This window comes from Dermacentor silvarum, chromosome 1 (assembly GCF_013339745.2).
Source record: "Dermacentor silvarum isolate Dsil-2018 chromosome 1, BIME_Dsil_1.4, whole genome shotgun sequence".
Classification (NCBI taxonomy): Eukaryota; Metazoa; Arthropoda; class Arachnida; order Ixodida; family Ixodidae; genus Dermacentor; species Dermacentor silvarum.
Window position 1 is genome coordinate 53,313,596 of NC_051154.1, and position 20,780 is coordinate 53,334,375.

At 43.7% G+C, this 20,780-nt stretch overlaps 1 protein-coding gene across 7 annotated transcripts in view; it reads right to left on the reverse strand.

Moving 5' to 3' along the window:
* Positions 1-1,682: 1,682 nt before the first annotated feature.
* The window catches only part of LOC119463320 (alsin), a 119,911-nt gene continuing 100,813 nt past the window's right edge, over positions 1,683-20,780 (reverse strand). For 4 of the 7 annotated variants that reach the window (XM_049668133.1, XM_049668122.1, XM_049668127.1 and 1 more), the window contains 5 exons: positions 20,167-20,218; positions 20,010-20,077; positions 18,110-18,173; positions 10,895-11,074; positions 1,683-5,288 (listed from right to left, as the gene is read on the reverse strand). In XM_049668133.1, the coding sequence (XP_049524090.1) occupies positions 5,244-5,288; positions 10,895-11,074; positions 18,110-18,173; positions 20,010-20,077; positions 20,167-20,218 (409 nt within the window). In that variant the 3' untranslated portion in view covers positions 1,683-5,243. Of the gene's footprint in view, positions 5,289-10,894; positions 11,075-18,105; positions 18,174-20,009; positions 20,078-20,166; positions 20,219-20,780 lie in introns of all 7 variants that reach the window. The other 3 variants (XM_037724132.2, XM_037724126.2, XM_049668120.1) reach the window with 2 other exon arrangements.

Consider the following 20,780-nt stretch of genomic DNA (forward strand, 5'->3'; position numbering starts at 1 on the left):
TGCAAGAGAGTGAGGATCGGCGCAAAGCTCCTCCCTGATGTGACGCGGCTGTTGGGTGCTGCGTTTAGTCTGACAACGCGGCGGAGGCATTGGCAAAGATAACTGCCCCCCTTCCCCTCACGGCTGGCGAAAAAAAAAAAAAAAAAAAAAAAATCGAGGAACATGTAACTAAAGTCCCTATATAAGAAAAGTACCGCCATCCTTTGACAAATGCCGCTTCGCTCTCTCCAGTGTTATCCTGTATCTCCGATTGGACGATGATAGCGCGCGCTTTTCACTTCTTTATATTTTCTTTTTTTCCGCCTCAGAGCCATGTTGAAAGTCCTCTGCGCAGCCGCAGTCGCCGGCGGCGGCGGCGGCGCGCGCCCGGCCTGAAAGCTTCAACGTGGACTTTCTAGGTGCGCCACCGTCGACTTGGCTTTCGCAAGCAAAAAGTAAAGAAAAATCAAGCGCTTTAGGAGAGGAGGCGGCGGAGGAAAGAGTAGATGGCGGTACGTTTTTTATATAGGGACTTTACCTGTAACCGCTGTCGTAACACGCGACCGCGCAGCCTGTAAAGATGGCGGCAGCTGCCATGCCGAGATAATGGCGCGAGCGGAGAAGCCGGAGGGCAGTGCGCGTGCATAATGGTGACTAGACGACCGGGCATGGTCCTTGTTTGGGCTATGCAAATAAAGTGACTGCTGATTTCCAAGTATTGTAAGTTTTATTGAAATCAAAAGCAACAACTGCACCATCAACAGCAGAAATCTTTTTAGCTATGCTAACAAATATTTCATACTGCCGCTTTAACTTTGGTGTTGTCATGCACAAATCTCATGACAACACTTTACCCATCAATATGTCAATGCCCTAAAAATGTTCAAAATGCCTCCCTTCCACAGCAACGCAAAGCATAAACCGCTCTCGCGTCGAGTCTATAACTCTGCGCAGTACAATTGAAATTTGGAGTCGGATATCTCGGAGCACGAACACGCTAGAATAATTCTTCCGGCTGATACTGTGTAGAAACACGGCTGCCTCTAAGTTTTCAGTACAAACATACCCACTTACTGCAGTCGACAAAAAATAATTGTTCAATTTTAGTTAATTGGGCTGCGCACAGAGATAATTATCATCTCACTTTGTGCCCCCCTGGCCACATAACTTATTTGCACAGGTGGTATTCGCGTGCCTACCAGTGCCTAATTTTAAGAAAACCATAAAGCTTAGTTTTGAACAACCTGTATTATCAGGCACAGCCGCCAAGCACATGGCTGTATTGGGTAACGTCCTTTTCCTATAAGCTCGGATAAACCGATACCTGGCTTAACTATAGGGCTTCTTCCTCTTTCTGGAGTTTTACGTGCAAAAAACAGTTCTGATTATGAGGCACGCCGCAGTGGAAGACTTCGGATTAACTTTGACCACCTGGGGTTCTTTAACGTGCACTACAACGCAAGCACACGGGCGTTTTTGCATTTCGCCTACATCGAAATGCGGCCGCCGCGGCCGGGATGCGATCGCGCGATCTCGTGCTCAGCAGCGCAACGCCTGAACTGACTGAGCCACCACGGCGGGCTACAGGTGTTGCTCTAGTCGTATAAAACGTGGATTTATCGTGAGCGGAAACGGTGAATTTCGGTAAATGATAAAGGCTATCATCATCATCATCATTGACAAAAGCTGACCCCCCCCTCAGAAAAAACCTGGATCCGCCCCTGGTGCCACTATTGTATCAAGTACGTTGTTATGAAGCATATCAAGATTTAATCCTACGAGAGGACACAGATGCTGCGTCTGTAAATACCAGTACTAAACAATACCCACGGCCGGAAAAGCCTGGCTCTCTGAGCGATGCAATATGCTCTAGTATGTTGTGTGTGTGGATGGGATGAAAGGTATCGCATTCTTCAATTTTATGGGTTTTTTTTCTTTTTTTCTTCCCTGTTGCGGTGGCTCAGTCAGCTAAGGCGTTGCGCTGCCGAGCACGAGATCGCGGGATCGAATCCCGGCCGCGGCGGCCGCATTTCGATGGAGGCGAAATGCAAAAACGCTTGTGTGCTTGCGGTGTAGTGTACGTTAAAGAACCTTAGGTGGTCAAAATTAATCCGGGTCCTTCCACTACGGCGTGCCTCATAATCAGAACTGGTTTTGGCACATAAAACCCCAGAAAGAAGAATTTTATGTTTGATCATGCACAGGTGATGACAAAAAGTTTTCAAAAACAATTTGAAAAATATTCAGGTTTGGAATAGTGACTATTTGATGACAAGGACAATATTCGATTGATTATTTGAGTTTCATTAATGGTCTAGATGAAATTAGTAGTGGTGAGTGAAATTTCAAATATTCACAAACCCCTACTGATTTCATCTAGACCGTTGTGTCATCACAGATGACAGCAGCTGTGAGGTCCATTTACACTACTGCAAGATCATGTGATAATCATCTAGGATGCAGCATCAACATTTCAGCAGCCACATAATAGTAGACCTTCATCTCCATGTTTAGGCAAAGAACAGCAGTTTTTACCATAGGAACATAAGGAAATGGTTACTTTGCTCACATACATGGAGATGCTGCTTTTGGCATCTAACCATTGTATTTATTCCTTTCAGCGTCACTGACGTACCGGTACATTTCCACGTTTCTGTCCCGCCATGTTCTCATTGTCAGATAGCAATGCGAGGACCACACCAAAAGAGCATTTGCCATTATCCGTGTTTTTTTTTTTTTTTTTTAAATTTCTGAACAACTAAAAGTACCGTTGTGTTCTTTATACAATATCCACGGAAAAAAACAGACTGAAAAGGTTAAACAATTTTTTTTTCATAACATACTGGTCAGCAATAGGAACAGACTTGGAAAAGCAGTTATGTACCTAAGCTGTCTCTGAGTCTCAGGAGGATACATCACTTTGCTAACCAGCAAAATTCAATGTTAGTGCTTTAGAACACAAGACAGTAATTTTATTCTGATTTTGAAATTACAAATGTTTATCAACGTTACTCAACAAAACTGTCTTAATTTAACATCACATTTGCTTCGAACAAGCAAGTGCATTTTTGCACCTAGTTCTAAGCTATCTGCAAATGGTCAGAGAATTCTGTACACTGTTTCACGTTCAACAAAAAAAGCTTGTACAAAATGTGCAGCTAAATTTCAGGCACACAATATGCTGGATGTCGTACAACTTGTACACAGCTCTTATTAAAATTTGAGCAAATGGTTGCTGTAAAACTGAACATCCAAAACTAAACAAGATATACATATACAAAAAAAACATTATGCCACAGTACATCTCAGTGGAGCTAATACAGTCAGTCAAAAATGTTTTTTACCAGGCAAACAGGCAAAAAGGATTTAACGTTCGCAGAGGTGTCACTTTATAGGTAACCATAAAAGCACTTATTGGTAACCATAGAAGCATCAATCTAGCATACCATACATCTAAAATGCACACTGTAACTGTACACACCATGCCATACAACATTTCTTGTACTGAAGCAAACAATAAGGAAGCCTACAATGGCCAGGTGACTTTTCTTCCCTTCTTCTTTATGCCAAATCTATCAATTAATGACAGCTAAAAAAGAAATTGCAGTAAACTAGTGAATGGCAAACCTGTTGAAACAAGAAAAGAGCTTTAAAATAGAGAGCTGCAGTGAACAAATGCAGTACAAGATACACGTTGCTGACCCTTCAGCACAACCGAGAGTGTTAATATATAAATTCATTTGCTAAAATTTTTTCCAGCTGCATTACAACAAACAAATTTCAAATCTGCAGGCACTGAGTATAGAATAACCTGTCAGTTTCACACAGTGGCAGTATTTTCCATGCTCTGGAAAATAACTAGGTATAAAAGGTGCAAAAGTGCAATTACAAATACAAAGTGACAGTGAGAGCAGCTGCGCATGCTACAAGAATCATCGATTATAACACCAAAGTTTACAATGTTTGAAGTAACAGTTGCTATGCATAGTCTAAGCCCCTTAAATTAAAACTCTGTCAGTACGTGTACACCATTTTCCCAGTCTGAAGCATTACAATCGGAATGTATTCTGCAATTGCTATTAATTATATGAAATGATTAAGTTATATTAACTAATTTGACCACAACACTACAATGGCATAATGTCAATTACTAAAAAAAATAAAATGAAAAAATACATGTTAATCTAATGCTTTGAAATTTCATACAAAGACTGCTCTGTTTTTGAGGATTATAATTTGTGCATTTGCAAAATAACATTTGACACATTCATTTCTATAACCAAACCATCAATACAAGCAAGTAGGCTTTATAAATGCAACAATGAGTGTCACCAAGAACAACATTTAAGGCACTTATAAGAAATTTCAAATTGTGTGAAGCTATTCCTGACAACTGCAAACTTGTCCACATGATACTTTTCACAATTGATTGTTATTGTTCCATCACTGTGACATCATGTTAGAGTAAGTATCACATATCTCGTTTAAGGCACTAATAAGAAATTTCAAACCATTGGGACTACAGCTTATAACTGAGACTGAAAACTTACCCACATCATATTTTCCACAATTCCTGCTCTTGACTCTCATTACCAGTGAATGCCAAATCAAAAGATACTAAGTAAATCAATGACTAGCTTATAAACTAATATCAACATACATACACTAAACAAGTAACAACCTCAGCAACATTAAAAAGTGCCTGCGTACATTCCTAGTGGAAAGCATTCAGAACAACTTTAACAAAGCACTTCAACATTTTTCATATTATCAAGCGTAATACTTAAAAAATCAGTGTGATCATTTCCAGGTACAGAGATGTATTAAATGCAGCAACATAAAGAGCTCTTATAGACAACTAGATAATCTCAAATGCAATAACCTTGCACTATTGAACTTAAAAATACTCGACTACAATATCATTAGAACTATTGGCGAGGATATGCAACAAAGCCTGGTAAAAATCACCAAATCATAGCCATTCATACAACGGCCAAAGATACCAGAAAATAAACTGTCTGTACCTATTATAGTATAGCCGCCAATTAAACATATGTTTGTAACAGCAACGTGGAGGCAAATTAGCAACAGGTAAAGCAACATAACTTTCATATATACACAGAAAAAGAACAGAACTGCTAGAAAACAGTTTACACATGTAAATATAGCTGCTGCCTAACATATAAAACGAATATATCTTCATAAAACCAGTGGCAAGAAAGGGGTGCACTGTCGCTCAGCAGATAAGGTGGAACATGGTGCCTCTAGGTTTGAATCAGTTTCTCTGTACGTATCTGAAAATAGCATGCCTGAAAAGAAAGACATGTAGCACATTAGTGAATGAACGTGTACAAAGCAAACAACGTAATAAGAAATTAATAGTTGATGCAATGTACATTCAAGCATAACAAGTTTCTTTACATTCTAACTTATCCAGTTCTTTAACTTATTCCTTAACACTAAAATGTGTCAATTTTTTATGCTTTTATGTTCTACATTTTTTCTTTTCAAGACGTATTTATTAGTGAACGGATTTCCGTGATATATTATATTGTATCCTTATTATTGGTGTTTTGAATGGAAGCTGAGATAATTGCTCAGAGAGTTTTGAGAATTATTATGTGAAACTACAAAGAAGCATGAATGAAAGTAATAATTTGGTCTTTTTAGTATAAGTACTGAGAGTAAAAAAAAAAAAAAAAAACATACACAAAATATGATCCTTTCTCTTAGTTCCCAAGTTAGAACATGCAAGAAAAAAGATATTACGCAGATTTGGTGGCATGAACATTACCCATAACCCGTTGTGGTGGCTTAGCAGATATGGTATTGTGCTGCTAAGCACAAGGTAGCACAAGGTCGCAGGATCAAATTCAGGCCATGGCGGCCGCATTTCGATGTGGGTGAAATGCAAAAATGCCCGTGCCTCGTGCAATGGAGGAAAGTTAAAGATGCCCTGGTGGTCAAAATTAATCTGGAGTCCTCCACTACGGGCATCCCTCATCATGAAATCGTGGTTTTGGCACGTAAAACCCCGGCATTCAATTCAACATTACCCATATTCAGTGGCATAGCCAGATATTTATTTCGGGAGGGGTTCTCCACCAGCCATTGCTGGCTCATATTCAGGTGTCAGCCACAGTTAGTCTAACCACACGTACACACTAGGCTACACATCTGCGACAGTCAGCGCGCATCTGACTGTGGAAGAAGCGACTTGTACTATTTTTAGACAAAAGTTTCTGACAGCCAAACCACTTCACACATTACAGTTTTTCTCTCCTCTCTCGGGATCAGTGCCAATTTTCAGATGCGTATTACCAGGGGAGACGCATGAGTGCTACCCAGACCTGTACAAGTAAGATATCAGTGTACGTGCGAGGTAGGTGGATGGAGGTGAGGGCCTGTGAACAAAAATGGGGAGCCCTACAAATTTCTGGAATCTCGGTGTATTCACAATTGCCCATGGCCACAATGGCCTATCCTGCATGCTAGCTGACATGCACTCATGCTGTGCACTGCACGTCAATATCTCTCGAGTAAATTGCGCCAACAGGCACTATTGTAAATACTGTAGATATACCAAATAGTCCCTCGTTTCTTTTTCCGGCTCTATGGCTTTTCCTTTTTCCTTTTTGTTGCAGCCTTCTTGCTGGCTCTTCATGTATTCATCTCCCGAGTAAATTACATTAACAGGCGCCATTGTAAATACTGTGGATATACCAAATAGTCCCTCTTTTCTTTTTCCGGTTCTACGGGTTTTTGTACCCTTTTTCCTTTTTGCTGCAGCCCTCTTGCTGGCTGTTCATGTGTCAGCCATCACCGTACCAGAATTCTCTTCCATTATTCCTTCCAACAACCACAAATAATAGTCGCTTTTTGCACAATCAGACGCGAGTTAATGCAAACATGTAGTATGTCACACCTTTCACCCATCTGTTCTTGTCGTGATGGTGAAGACGTTTCGTGTTTTGGTGAAGGGGGATCACCTCTATGGCTTATTACCTATGACTACTCTCCGCCAATTCGGGACCGCCACTGACCTCCGACTCGCTTTCACATTCAACCTTCCCTATTGTTCATGTCTTCCTAATGTCTCTCCTGACAGCCTGCCTCCTGAAAATTTCTGTCCTGTGGAGAGAAAAAGGGAGGGGTTGATCCCCCCAAGCCCATCCTCTGCCACTGCTCATAGCTATGCTCATGTTACACGGGAAAGCTGTGGTTTCGCAAATGTGAAAACAGCTAAGTGCCTATAGAGCAGGGAGCATTTCTGTTTACTCATCTAATGTAAGCAGCAAGCATCTTGTTCCTTTTTTCGCGCACTCTTTAGGTTCTCGAAGCAATATGTTTCAGTTTGGGGAGCACGCACAAACCTCCCCTTACTTGATTATTGAGTTCGATCAGCCCTTCTGTGCAAGCAAGCTGGTCTAGAAGTGTGCCTTGAACTGGTGCTGAAGCCTTCACATGCTTTGTACAGTACTTGTACAGCACTGTAGAGTAATGTACAGTACTGCACAGCATTGTATAGTAATCAATAAGGGAATTTGTACGGGCGGTGTTCAAAATGTAAGTGATTACATTGCCAAAAAATGTTAATTTTTGGTTTTTACGAACCAAAATCCCAATTTGATTATGAGGCATGCCGTAGTGGGGGACTCTGGATTCATTTTAACCATTTGGGTTCTTTGACATACACCCAATGCACGGAACACGGGTGTTACATGAGTGTCACCGTGCCGGGAATATCAGGTACAGTAGCACAAAAGTTGCTGAATGTGCGTGCTATATCTTTAGGATTTGTAAGTAAGCAGTCCTTTTGCTTAATTATCGTTATTGTACTCCTAGTAGGATTATTGTTGAGAAACGTATTTATAGTATTTGCTATTGTTTTTGAAAATTGCTTCGAGTTCTAATTATTTGATTTTCATAGTAAGTTTGCTTTTTTAAGCAGAAATGTCAGTAAATTGCAGCACGTTTTGTACCAAAGTTTAAGAGACTAGTTAAACAGCCAATTTTTACATTTACGATACAGGTTTTCTTTCTCACACATGCTCTTCAACAATCCTGGCGTAACAATCCTGACACTTTATCTGCCTGTACTGGCATAAATTTCGAAGTAATCTTATTTTCCTAAACAGACAAGGTAATAAGGCTCTGTTAACATGCATAATTGTTGGAAATTTGTGTCATTTAGACCACAACATTCGGTTGGAAATTATCAATTTGCAAAGTCACAAGGCCATCTGAAGCTGGAAGGATGACGTTGAGAAAAATCCATGTACCAACCATCACTCCCATGCTGGCTGAACCGCCATGCTTGCAGCTCCCGTATAGACACTATCAGCGCCACAGTTCCCTCTAGTAATTTTTACAGGAAACTCGATGGTCCGCTGTCTTGAAGCTCTGAACCACCAAATGCCAACCTTGCCACTAAGAGGGACACCATAGCTCTTTGCCCTCAGCTCCCCAACACCCTCACTCCTGTTCACATTCATCTCCGCCGCTTTTTGGAAAACCAAACAACACAACTCTCGAAATGAAGCTGCACTGACAAGGTGTACTTCAAATCCTCTGCTGACCCCTGCTCCCAGATGTAACCTAAATTGTGGGGAGTTGGCTGTCTGCATAATTATTTGTTCTTGTTTACTTTTTCTTAGTATTTATAGTTATGTCCCTCTGTTTTTCACTTACATACTCCCATTTTCTTTATAACCTAGCTTTTATTGTAACTTTACTCTTCCCTGTTTATTCTATTACCGTGTATCTTTCGCACAGTCGTGGGAAAGTTCGAGTGTCCACTGGAAAGTGACAGTAATCGACGTACATGGCCCTTCTTTTCCTGCCCCTTTCTACTCTTCTAAATACAATAAATTACATGTTCTTGTTGAGAGTGTGCCTGTTACAGCTCTCATCAATACTGGAGCTTAAGTATGAGTAATGCACTCGGACTTCCAAAGCAACCCACAAAAAGTTCTGAAACCTGCTGAATTACTTGCCATATGAGTAGCCAACAGAAACACAACAACCATGATGAGTATGCGTAATGTCTGCATGTGTAACCATCAACTGTTGCTTAGCATCAGTTCTCTTCACAGTCCTCGCCCAGTGTACTCATGAAGTCACTCTTGGCTTTCTCAACAGTTCAATCTGTACTTGTTTACTGTTCAACCAATGTTATTCACCTCGAGCTTCTCCAGTGGCCTCCCGACAATTTCACAGACCAGTACCGCCTCCGTAGCGCAAAAGTTCAGCAGTTGCACAACAATCGAGGGCTGTCCGATAAGTACTTAGCCTTCAAAAGAAAAACGAAAATTTTGGAATGGTGTCGATTTATTTCTCAACATAGTCCCCTTTTGGGGGACTATGTTGCGGGGATAACTTCTTCATTCGACTCAAATTTTTGTCTGGCGAGTGACTTTTTCAAGTTGGGAAACAAGAAGAAATCACTCGGGGGCCAAATCTGGAGAATACACTGGATGGGGCACCACTTCGTAGCCCAGTTCGACCAACTTGGCCGTGGCGACGGCGCAGATGTGAGCTGGCGCGTTGTCATGGTGGAGAGCACCTTTTTCTTCACCAAATGTAGCCGTTTTTTTCGCAATTCGGCGTCGAATCGGCCCAGTAATTCGGCGTAGTAGGGTCCTGTCACCGTTTTGCCCTTCTCAAGGTAGTCGACGAAGATAACACCTTGAGAATCCCAGAAAATGGTGGCCATCACCTCTCCGGCCGATGCGACAGTCTTCGCCTTCTTCGGAGCAGGTTCTCAGGGTGCAGTCCACTGTTTCGACTGTTTTTTGGTCTCTGGTGTGTACCAGTGAATCCATGTTTCGTCGACGGTCACAAAACGACGCAGGAACTCCTTCGGATTACGCTTAAACAGCTTCAAACACTGCTCTGAAGTGGTCCCACGGACGCGCTTGTTGTCTGGAGTGAGCAAACGCAGCACCCATCGCGCCGACAGCTTTCTCATGCCCAAAATTTCATGCAGGATATCACCCACGCGGTCTTTTGAGATGCTTACTGTCTCAGCTATCTCGTGCACCTTCAGTCGGCGGTCTGCCAATACGAGGTCGTGGATTTTTGCCACGTTATCGGCCGTGGTAGCCGTTTGCGGGGCCCCTGGGCGAGGCTCATCAAAAACCGACATGCGACCACTTTTAAACTCGTTGAACCAATTTTTGACGGTTGCCATCGAAGGAGAAGACTCACCGTAGACGGCATACAGTTGCTCTTTGATTTCGCTGCGCGATTTCCCTTCCAAAAACAAGAATCGAATCACCGACCGATATTGCTCTTTTTCCATTTTTTTAACGGACACCCGAAAAATCACTTGCTTCCTCTTCCTCAAGCGGCCAAAAACAAAACCGCGAGCCCGATTCGACTGGAACTTTGCATGTGTCCCTCTAAGAGAGCGTACTCAACGTCAGTATATGTCTCATGCGATAGTGTCGCGCTCTCGCGGTAAGGCTAAGTACTTATCGGACCGCCCTCGTATATACAAGCCAAGTGGAAAAGTGGAAGCAAAAGACTATCACATTGGAATAGAAGGAAACTATTGTAAAGGTTGTCGCATGAGGTACTAAGAACATTTTACTGTTGTTTTATTAAATTTCATTACATACGTGGCCGTCTAGTACTTGAGCGCACTGCAAAGCAGTCTTTTTCTTTGCATATTTAAAGTTGTGCACCCCACAGGACATATATTGCTGTAAATGGATGTAATGAAGTAATGGATATAACAAACCAATTTCGGCTCCCCCTTCAACTTTGTCATAACGAGGTGTGAGTGCAATGGTTTGTTTAAAAAAAAAAAACACTCAGTTTTACACATTTAAGTCGACATCACCTAGATAAAAAGCATTTCACATAGCACAATATAGAAATAAGATCATCATAAGTAACATATGTTGCATACCTTGACAGTGGTGAACATTATGCCAAGCTCGCCGTTCTGAAAGTGGCGCTCCATGAGATCATCCACGAAATGAATTTCTGAACCAAGATTGCGAATTCGCGCTCGAACTACAACATACTGGAATACTGGAAACAGGTCATCCATGTTCCAAAGAAAGTCACCTAGGCCCTTTTGAACTTCCTGTTAAAAAGAAACAGAAAATTTTTTCTAAAAATCACTAAGCAGTATTAAATTCTATGCAGGAAGTAAATAAAAGGGGAAATTTTCTCAATGATAAAAAAAAAATACTATAAGAACTCCAATCTCGGAATACATTTTGAGGCTGTGAAGAGTATTGGAACATTATGCTTGTCAGTGTTTTTATCCCATTTCACTAGACGTGTTGTCACTAGGGTTGTTACCATTTGATAATACATACTATTACACACAAGTGTCACGTGCCAGTTGCATGTTCACTAACTATAGTGGAATCTCGATGATACGATCACGGCTAATACGAATTTCCGGATGATAGGAATTTTTCTGCGGTCCCGGCCGAGCCCCATTACTTTGCAACGTGCTAGAGAATGGTTGTTACGAATTAATTTTCGACCCGCGTCGGTTGATACGAATAAACGCCGCCCCACCGACGGCCGCGAAAGAGAACAGCGCGCAGTCACGCGCTTTCTCCTTTTCTCTTTTGGTGCAGAGGCGCGGACGCGGCGCCGGACAGCGCGGAGGCCGCGACTGGGTGCGAAGAGTTTGCCGCGGTGGCACTTTTCTTGCTTTTGCGCTTTTCCCCACGCAGGCGTGGGGAAGTGCGGTCTATCGCTTCAACGAAAACTGAGTGGCTGAGCGGCGTAAGCACAGCGCATACAAAGGTCAGAGCCACGTGGAGATCGCTTTCAAGATACGATGCGCGCGACAACCCCGACAGCCGGCACAGGCGCAAAGTACAAGAACGCATTTGTTGGAAGAGTAGAAGCCCCCCCCCCCCCCTCCCCCCTTCCCTCCCTCCTGCGCTGCCTTCCCGCTTTGCTCCTTTCGCGTGGGAGATTGCGTCGCCAGTTACCCTTGCGCCCGGTTGCAAGATACGCATTTGGTGCCCCATAGCACAGCGTCGCCCCCCCCCCCTCCCTCCCTCCCTCCCTCCCTCCCTCCCTCCCTCCCTCCCTCCCATACCCCGCCGGCCTTTCGCGCGACGGAAGCAGGGCCGGGCTCGACTGGCGCGCCCGGCTGTGACGGAAGTCGCGTTTGCTCTCCGCTGTGCGTTCGCTCTCCGTGCGTGAAGGCAAAAAAAGGCGGGCTTTCACTCGCACATACGGCGCGCAGCGACGATTTTATCGCCCTTGGACTCATGCTCCATGTCTCATGCTCCTCCTCTGCATCGCCCTCGTTGATCTCCTCTCCCATTGGTGGGCGCACCTCGTTGAGAAGCGTGCTCGCTACCGCCCTTGTCGGCGAGATTTTCCAGTGGAAGCCGCATTATAACCGGTATTTCGTCTCACGCGGCTGCACTGTAAGCGGTATGTGTATACATGGAGTTCTATGGGAGGGTAAACGGGAGTCGGAAAAGGCCGCGTTGTAGCCAGTTCTCCTCTATAAACAGTTACGTTATAAGTAATCTATACTGTAAATGCTTTTTATGTGCATGTGCCTGAGTGAGTTTACCTCCGACTCTTTAATTTAGCTAGTTTTAATTGTGTTTCGATGATACGAATTTCGGCTAATACGAATATTTTTCGTGACCCCGTGCGATTCGTATCATCGAGATTCCACTGTAATTCACACGACACAAGTGCAGGCGGAATCTGGCTGGGATAATAATGATAGAGTGCTAACAATGATGGAGCCATGTGTTGGTTGCCATGTAACCTATTGTAAATTTGTTCAACATAATTTTTTGCATGAAAGAACTTTGGATCAAGCTAAACTATTTTTAAAACTAAATAAACTATGACAACCAACAATACCATACAAGAAAAAAATAAGGCGGTATAACTTGTGCAACCTAGCATAATCACAACCCGAATTTCAGCAAAACAAAGTTTGAGACGTGGTGCCTGGCAAAAGTGTTTTTCCAGCAAAGAGGCATTCTCCAGTTCTTTTAAAACTTTTATTTTTTTGCAGCCCCAGTGAACCCACCTTGCTGCCTCCACACATGGTCCAAACAACAGCTGCCATGTTGGTGCTGGCAGTGCTGAATATGTGATCACTTACAATTAAACTTACAATTAACACTGTTGCATTAGAACTTCTGAACTTAGATTTAACAATTGATTATAGGCATACTCAGTAGCGCACCAACGGGGGGGGGGATTCGGGGGTTGTAACCTCCCCTGAGGCCGACTTAACCCCCCCTTTTGTTTAACCGCTTTTCTTTCCTTACGCATTTGAGTGCTGCAACTAAGATGTAAGACGTGCAATCGTCTGCACACTCGCAAAAAGCGCATTTTTTTGACAATTTCCCGTGAAGAAATCGAAATTAGTGCTGTTTAGATGCTATTGGCAAACTGTCAACCCCCCCCTGGCAGAGATCCTGGGTGCGCTACTGGGTATACTGGCTCTCCTTATATGCTCTGCCTGCATAATGCTTTAAGTTTCAAGCAGGAATGTTAGGCTGTCTACAACAATTCTAAAATTTATTCTAACGCAAAGAATAGCGCAGGGATAGGACAACGAAAAGAATGAATGAAAAATTTTCACTACTCGAATGACTATTTTATGTTATGTTATGGCAATACTGTATACCTACAACTGAAATTTCTCCAGCATGTTTGCCCATCATACATTTTGTTACTATTTTATTCCTATCATACATTGTTCCCAGCAATTTTCTTAAGGCTATGGCTGACCTTGTGCGCATAACTTTTCTTGAAGCTCTCAGTCCTTAGGCATTTTGCTGGAAGAGCTGGAATGCACCTTTTTATTTCCTGTGTCAAACAAGCTGGGCATGTTATGTAGGAAAGTGAGTCGGACCAAGCCAAGAAGCGACGTTTGCAGCATGAGGCACATTTCACAACTCGTCGGCTGTGCAGTTGGTGTTGTGGACGACATCCCGCTGTTCTGCAGCCACAACTAAGTAGGACAAACAGACCGATGCCTCAACAATTGTCTTGGGTAACATGCACAGATTCTCAACACGACAAAGGGGAGCAACCTAGCCACTACAGCTTCATGCAGTTTTACACCAAATTTTGAGCCCAGTGTAGAATTCTTCGGCGATACAAAAACCAAAGGATGTGTGAAATTTTTGACGCGTAAGAAGGCCCCACATACATTATAGAACACCATTGCTTAAAGGGATACAGACACAAAAGTTGGCGGGTGGTTTTTTGCGTCGGAACAAAAGTTGAACAGTTGAAAATGACGAACACAACAAGCTGCTTTGAAAAAAGGAACTGAGAAACCTTTTTTTTTTTTTTTTGCGATTTTCTGTTGCACCTTGCCTCCAAGTGGCCGCTGGCAGAAGCTGAAATTTGACGTCATAACACCCACCTGCGGCCAAGGTCGGCCACAGCTGTCGCAGTGTTTCCAGAGGTTCGGTCCCTTGCAGCGTTTGTTTAACCCCTTTCGGCGATCTTCGCATGTGGTCCGTCTGAAACACTATCCCCGTCGGCGCTCCACCCAGGTGGTGCATCTTACATGACGCTTCCCGCGGTCGTCGCTCTGTATTGACGCGTTCGTCGTGGCGGAAGGAAATGCCCAGACATTGCTGTTATAACAGCATCGTCGGTCGTGACACGCCGTCGCACACGTTTCCCAGAGACAAGAAGGTACGTAAACTTTGGATACCCGCCTATTAGAGAGCTTTAGCTTGTCCGGTAATCGGGTAAACGCGGGCGTTGCGGCGTCCTTGTGGAACCGTAAATGTGAGTCTCCTGTATGGTGCAGCCACCTGGTGGCGCAGAGTTCAAACAGACAAAAACAGCTAATATTGCCGTAACCAAGTGTATTCTACTTCGCTGCTGGTGTAAATCTTCGGCAGCAACACGCTTACGCCTCTGCCGAAAATTTACACCAGGAAATGACCAATAATTCTTGCATAAATGTCTGGTGTAGAGCGAAATCTTCGTGCTACGGTTCACGAAAACCTGACCGGTACTTCCACGGCCGCCTGCTCTTCTTCGTCGCTTGACGCGGAAGGCTCGTAACCGTAAGCGGTAATATTTCTTGCCAAGTTGGAATGGTCTTTGTCTTTAGACGTGTACTCATCGCTAGTAGATGCACCAGAACTCGAATCCATGCTCGCGATGGCAGCGTCGGCGTGCTTCGAATGACTGCGGCCGGCCGGCTGGCTATCCGACGAGGGTGTCGTGACGTCACGCCTTCCAACTCCCGCGGGTCGGGCGGCGAGGCGCGCGCTCACAAAAACGCCAAAAATAAAGCCATCGGCTCAAAAATGAGCTAAGTGACTACTTCTTTACAGTGTAAATCACACACTGAAGATTGATTTTCAGCATTTTCGTAAAATTTTCAGATATTGTGTCCGTATCCCTTTAATCTGCTTGGCAAGGAGTTGCAGCATTTACATAGTTTGGTCGTCTGACCAGATGACAAAACTGTGCACTCTGACTACCATTTTACTTTGTTACATTGCCTCTCAGTGTCATACTTAACCGAATTTGATTGTAGGTGCATCTTTACCCAATACATATGTTTGTCTTTTCAAATAAAGGTAGTTTTTAGTTTGTGCTCGTGTTGTCCAGTCCAATATTTCCTGTATTTTTGGGCTGTCCCCAAGTATTCTGGTAGATATGTGTCAACAAGCTCAGTTTACAACCCTTCTGTTTTTGTACTGATTATGAAAAAAAAAATATTTATTTATCAAATCTGTGGACACATTGTCAATGCAATGTTTGTAGAGCATATTTAAAATCATCACTTTCAGTTCTTTGCGAAGCTTTGCTGTTTGCGTAGCTCTTTTTTTAAGCTTAAAATAAAGCCGCTGTGGTGTATAAGCCGCGGGTTGCAGCAGCTTTTGTAATGTTTATTTTTTTTTAACATGGAAAAAAAGAATTATATACAGTCGAACGCCTCTAAAGCAAATTGAACTGTACAACAATAGATTGATTATGCCCAGGTGGAATTCCCATCTTTCATATGTATTCTGAACACCTCTACAACAGAGACCACTGCAAACGAATTTTCCTGTACAATGAAGGAATTTATGCGTCCCCAATGGTTCATTCATAGCTTTACAACAAATGCCATGTAATGGTGCCATCACTGCCCTCCGAAGGTGTTACCATGGTGCGCTCTGCGCTAGGTATAGCACTAACAACAGTGCTAGCGACACACTCAACAAGCGTGCCTATATCAGAAGTAGTCCTGCAGCATTGCTCCAGGAATCACTGAAGTACAGTGCAGACCACTTATAACGTAACCGCTTTTGGCGTGGAACCGGTTATAGCGTGGGTTTTTTTGACCACCGATATATCTTACATAGAACTCAATGTCTAGGCGGACCGTTTATTGCGTAGGCGCGCGAAGCAGAATACCGGTTATAGCGCGGTTCTTTTAAGCGTGCGACCATAAAATCGGTGCACGGAGCACGGCCTTTTCTAGGAGGCGTTGAGCACAGCCCGCACGGCCACACGGTTGCTGGGCGCGCACACGCGGAGGAGTGGGAGCGTGGGCGCGCGCTTGGAAACCAGCGGCGAAAAGCGAAACAAAACGTCGCAGTTTCCCCCAAAAGAAGCATCAATTGCGATAGAAAATTTACTAGTAGAGTATGCGGAGTAAGGATAGTAGTTTTATCGCCTGCATAAACTTGGACACATCCGCTTACTGACTGAATTAACAAACGTGGTGTCCGCGCACACAAGCAAACTTGAATAGATCGCACTTGATGACCGCAGACAAGCACTGTAAAAACGTTGGCGTGAGCAAACGCGGCAGGAGCAGCGACCGAAGGTTCGTCTGCTCTACCGCTTCAACAGAAACTGAGCGGCGAAAGTACAGTGCATACAAAGTTCAGAGCCGCAAGGAGATCGCTTTCAAGATTTGGTGCGCGCGAGCCGTGCAAAGTACAAGTACGCAGTGGCTTGCCGAGTAAAAGCCGCGCCCGCTCTCTCCCGCGCTGCCTTCGTGCTTTCCTCCTTTCGTGTGGAAGATTGAGTCGCCAATTCCCCTTGCGCCGGTCGCAAGGTACGCATTGAGTGCCGCAGCTAAACGTCACCTCCCCTCCCTCCCTGCCTCGAATCCCCCCACGGCCTTCCGCACGATGAGAGTCGTCGCGTTTGCTCTCCGTCGTAAGTTCACTCTCCGTGAAAGCATGCGTCCCTCGCGCGCTTTTACTCGCACATACAGCATACGGCAACAGCAGCATACAGCATTTTTTTTGTTTTTTTTTCCAGGAATGGAAGCATGGGCGCGCGCGTGGGGACCAGCGGCAAAAAGCGAAACAAAAAGGAGGAGAAGGGCGGGAGATTTTGGAGGAAGGAGGGCCTGTGTTTTCATCACTATAGCAGCGTCCAATCAGGGTGCATGGAGTGCGGGGTAGATCGGTAGCACACTCCATTTTTTTCTTTTTCGATTTTTTTCTCAGCAGTGGGAGCGTGAGCGTGCACGTGGAGACCAGTCTCCAGACGAAAATAATAGCGTTATTCTGCTGATGCCGCACTTGTCAGGAGAAGTTGGTTTCTGTGCTGTGTTGCGATTGTGTTGCATGTGTGTGCGGGTAGAATATGTAATAAATTGTGTTTGAAAGGTGGGTTGCCCATTTGGCATAAGTAAAAGCCGAAAAAAAGCATGCTTTGGTTATAACGCGGTACCGCTTATAGCGCGAATTTTTACAACTCCCGCGACTTACGTTATAAGTGGTCTACACTGTAGTACGCTGCATGTTGTAACGCCTCAGCGAGTGCAAGTGCTAATGAATACGTCGCAGCTGATGACCACGCTAAAAACCACGTGATGATGTAATCTTATATGACGACCGACGATGTCTTCAAGGACATCTAAGGTGGAAGGGATGCATATGCCAACAAAAGCAACGGTGATGAAGATCCTGTAAACGAACCAAAAATTCTGATGGCAAGGGAGGTGACAGCCGCATTGGACGATCTGCAGCTTTATTTTGCATAGCTCCTGTGTTTTGCAGCGGAGTACGTTATGAACCTCAGTATCATAAGGTTGGTTGCAGTTGCACATTCTCTCAGATTCATGTTAAATAAAGGTTGATCTCTTCTACAAAACCATAATCTAATCCAGGAAATGCATGTTGTCACTTGCCTTGTTGATTTCTTCGAATGTCTGTCGAATTGCCTGAAGCTTGTCAAATGCCGTAAATGCAGTGCTGAAATAATAACAGGAAAGATGTAGGCACACAAGTTCAACTCTTCCTATCATCATTCACTGAAAACATAGAAATCATGAGCTGCTGTACATAGCATAAGAATTCTCTCATGGGTGCAATCACTTGAGCTTGTATTATAGCTAGTACCATCACCTCTGCATGCATGTGCTACGAAAAATTAAATTTACATTCACAAAAAAGCATCACACAAATAGGCCTTTCTTGGAATTATTCTTCCTCACAAGAGCAACAAACAAAGCAAAACTAGGCATTCCTGAACATTCAATCTATTTATTAGTGCCAGTGGCTGTCAATAGAATTTTCTCTTGAGCATAAAACAGTTGCCACTGAAAGTTCATGTTTCTTGTTTAACATAGGCATCCTGAAACAGATACTTAGTTCTGATCATTTCCGTTAGTGGTGGTGTGAAAAGCACCAAATTGCAGAAGTCCAGTCTTCACACTGATTCTATCTTGTTTTCACCGCTTAAACTTCCTTCCTTCAGTTTGTGTTGTGGGGAGCACATGCCACCACCTTCTCCCGCGGGCGCTCGCCGTCGCTTGCGCACGTAGCGCACTCGGCGGGAGCCGGGCGGACATCTCCCTCTGCGCGCGCAGCGCGTGCAGCGGGAGCCAGGCAGACACGGCAGAGATGCACTTTGCCCTCTCCCTGGTTCTCGCTCGCCTCTCGCGACGAGAGTGCCCGCGCGGGAAGAGGGAAAGTATCCGAGGGGCGAGGAGGACATTCCCCTCGCGAAAAGGTAAAAGGTATAAAAGAGCGCGACCGAGAGACCCCCGGGGCTCTCTGACCTCGCTACATCTACCTGCCCAAACGGATATACCCGCTGCAACCCGTGAGTGACCTCGTTTGCGTGACTACCACACGCGACGAGGCAAGCCTATTTTATTACTTATTATACAGAGCGGACTTCCCTCTGAAAGTGTGTTTTATTGCCCACAGCAATAAACGTTGTTGAGTTGACTCGCTTGTTGCCTTATTCACCCGAACCCTATGTAGCTGCGATTATATGCGCTACTGGGTTGGGGAAGATCCCCACAGTGTTGAGGGCCTGAGTCCTTGATATAAAATATGCCAAGATAGTGTTTCTATATTACACAGTTTGAGTTCCCTCTCTTTCTTTTCAACAGGAGGCACAGTGACAAAGGAAAATAACAACAACATTATTCATTTTGAGCCCCTGTTTAAGGTTTCAGATAAGAAAACAGTGCATGTAACTAGTTCTTCTAGATCTTGTTCTAGTTCTTATTGTGCTGATCCTGACTGGTCAAGCCATTAGCGGGACTGAGTAAATATACAGCAAGAGTTTGTATAAAAACTGCACATTTCAGAAAAAGTACGCCTGGTAAAATAGCCAAGCTCAGCTGACTAGAACATCAGGCTATTAAGTGGAGGAAGCGGAAAAGAGGCAGAAGTAAATATTAGGAGGTCGCCCGCTGCCATCGCTCTCCTTCAGAGCTGCCCTTGAGTACAGGCTTTGCAGCACCAAATGCCGATATTTTAATTATGCCCCAAAAGCTTTCCAGCCAGAGGGTAGTATTAAAGCTTAGAATACATTAGGGCTAATCAACTAATATTTTAAATAACTGGATGAATGACAACACAATAAGCAATGAGAAAATTTAAACAGATTATTAAGCATCTGGTAATTTAGCTGATTTTTCTTCGATTTCTAAGGAAGCTAGGGAGACTTCATAATTTATTCCTGACTGCAAGTCCTTCATTCAATTCCCATTCCCCACACATGACAAAAGCCAGGGCTGGTGGTCATAACATATCCTAAATAAATACGAACATTATGAAAAAAAATTCACTTGCCTGATCTGCTGCAGGGCTTCAATGGCATTTGTGAAGCATTCATCTTTGATGCTTGACACACGCTGAAGCTGGATATAAGAGAAAATAACTATTAAGTTCTGCATCACACTGCACCGCATGGATACAATGCAGTCTTTCAAGGAATTCAGATACTTACATTTCTTTCCACTGTGAAAATGTTGTCCCGAAACTTCAAGCACGTGAACTTTCTATAAGGACAAAGACAGGACAAAATATCAGTGCACTAGTGTTAACTAGCAATTCAGACCTATGATTAAAGCAAACGAACAATAACAGAATACCAAATCAGTTTAATGCATCATTATGGTACAGTGACATATCACATGCTTTGTGAAGCTGACTTCACAATACAGCAGATTCCTTTATTATAAATTATATTTTCTGAATTCCCTGATCTGTAGAGAATGGAGTCTTCGAACTAGCATCAAATCATTTGGACTAAAGACCGTTTTCAGAAGGCAAGATCCTTGAACCATGGCTGTGAGTATCACTGCTGCAGAAAGCCAACAAGGGCTTTGCTGCTGAGCTCCAGTACTACAGTCAACAGGTCTCTGTGATGTGTTGACTTCCCTGTCTTTCTTTGCTTCTTTCTCCATCTCTCTCCCTCTCTCTCTCATGAAATGAGTATATTTCCAAGTCGCCTCTTGTTCATATTAAGGCGAGTTTAAAGAGGCACTGTCTAGGTACACATGATTGTTGGTAAAGCCAGTTTATATTTCTTACAAACTTCTACAAAGCTGTGCAGCAGCT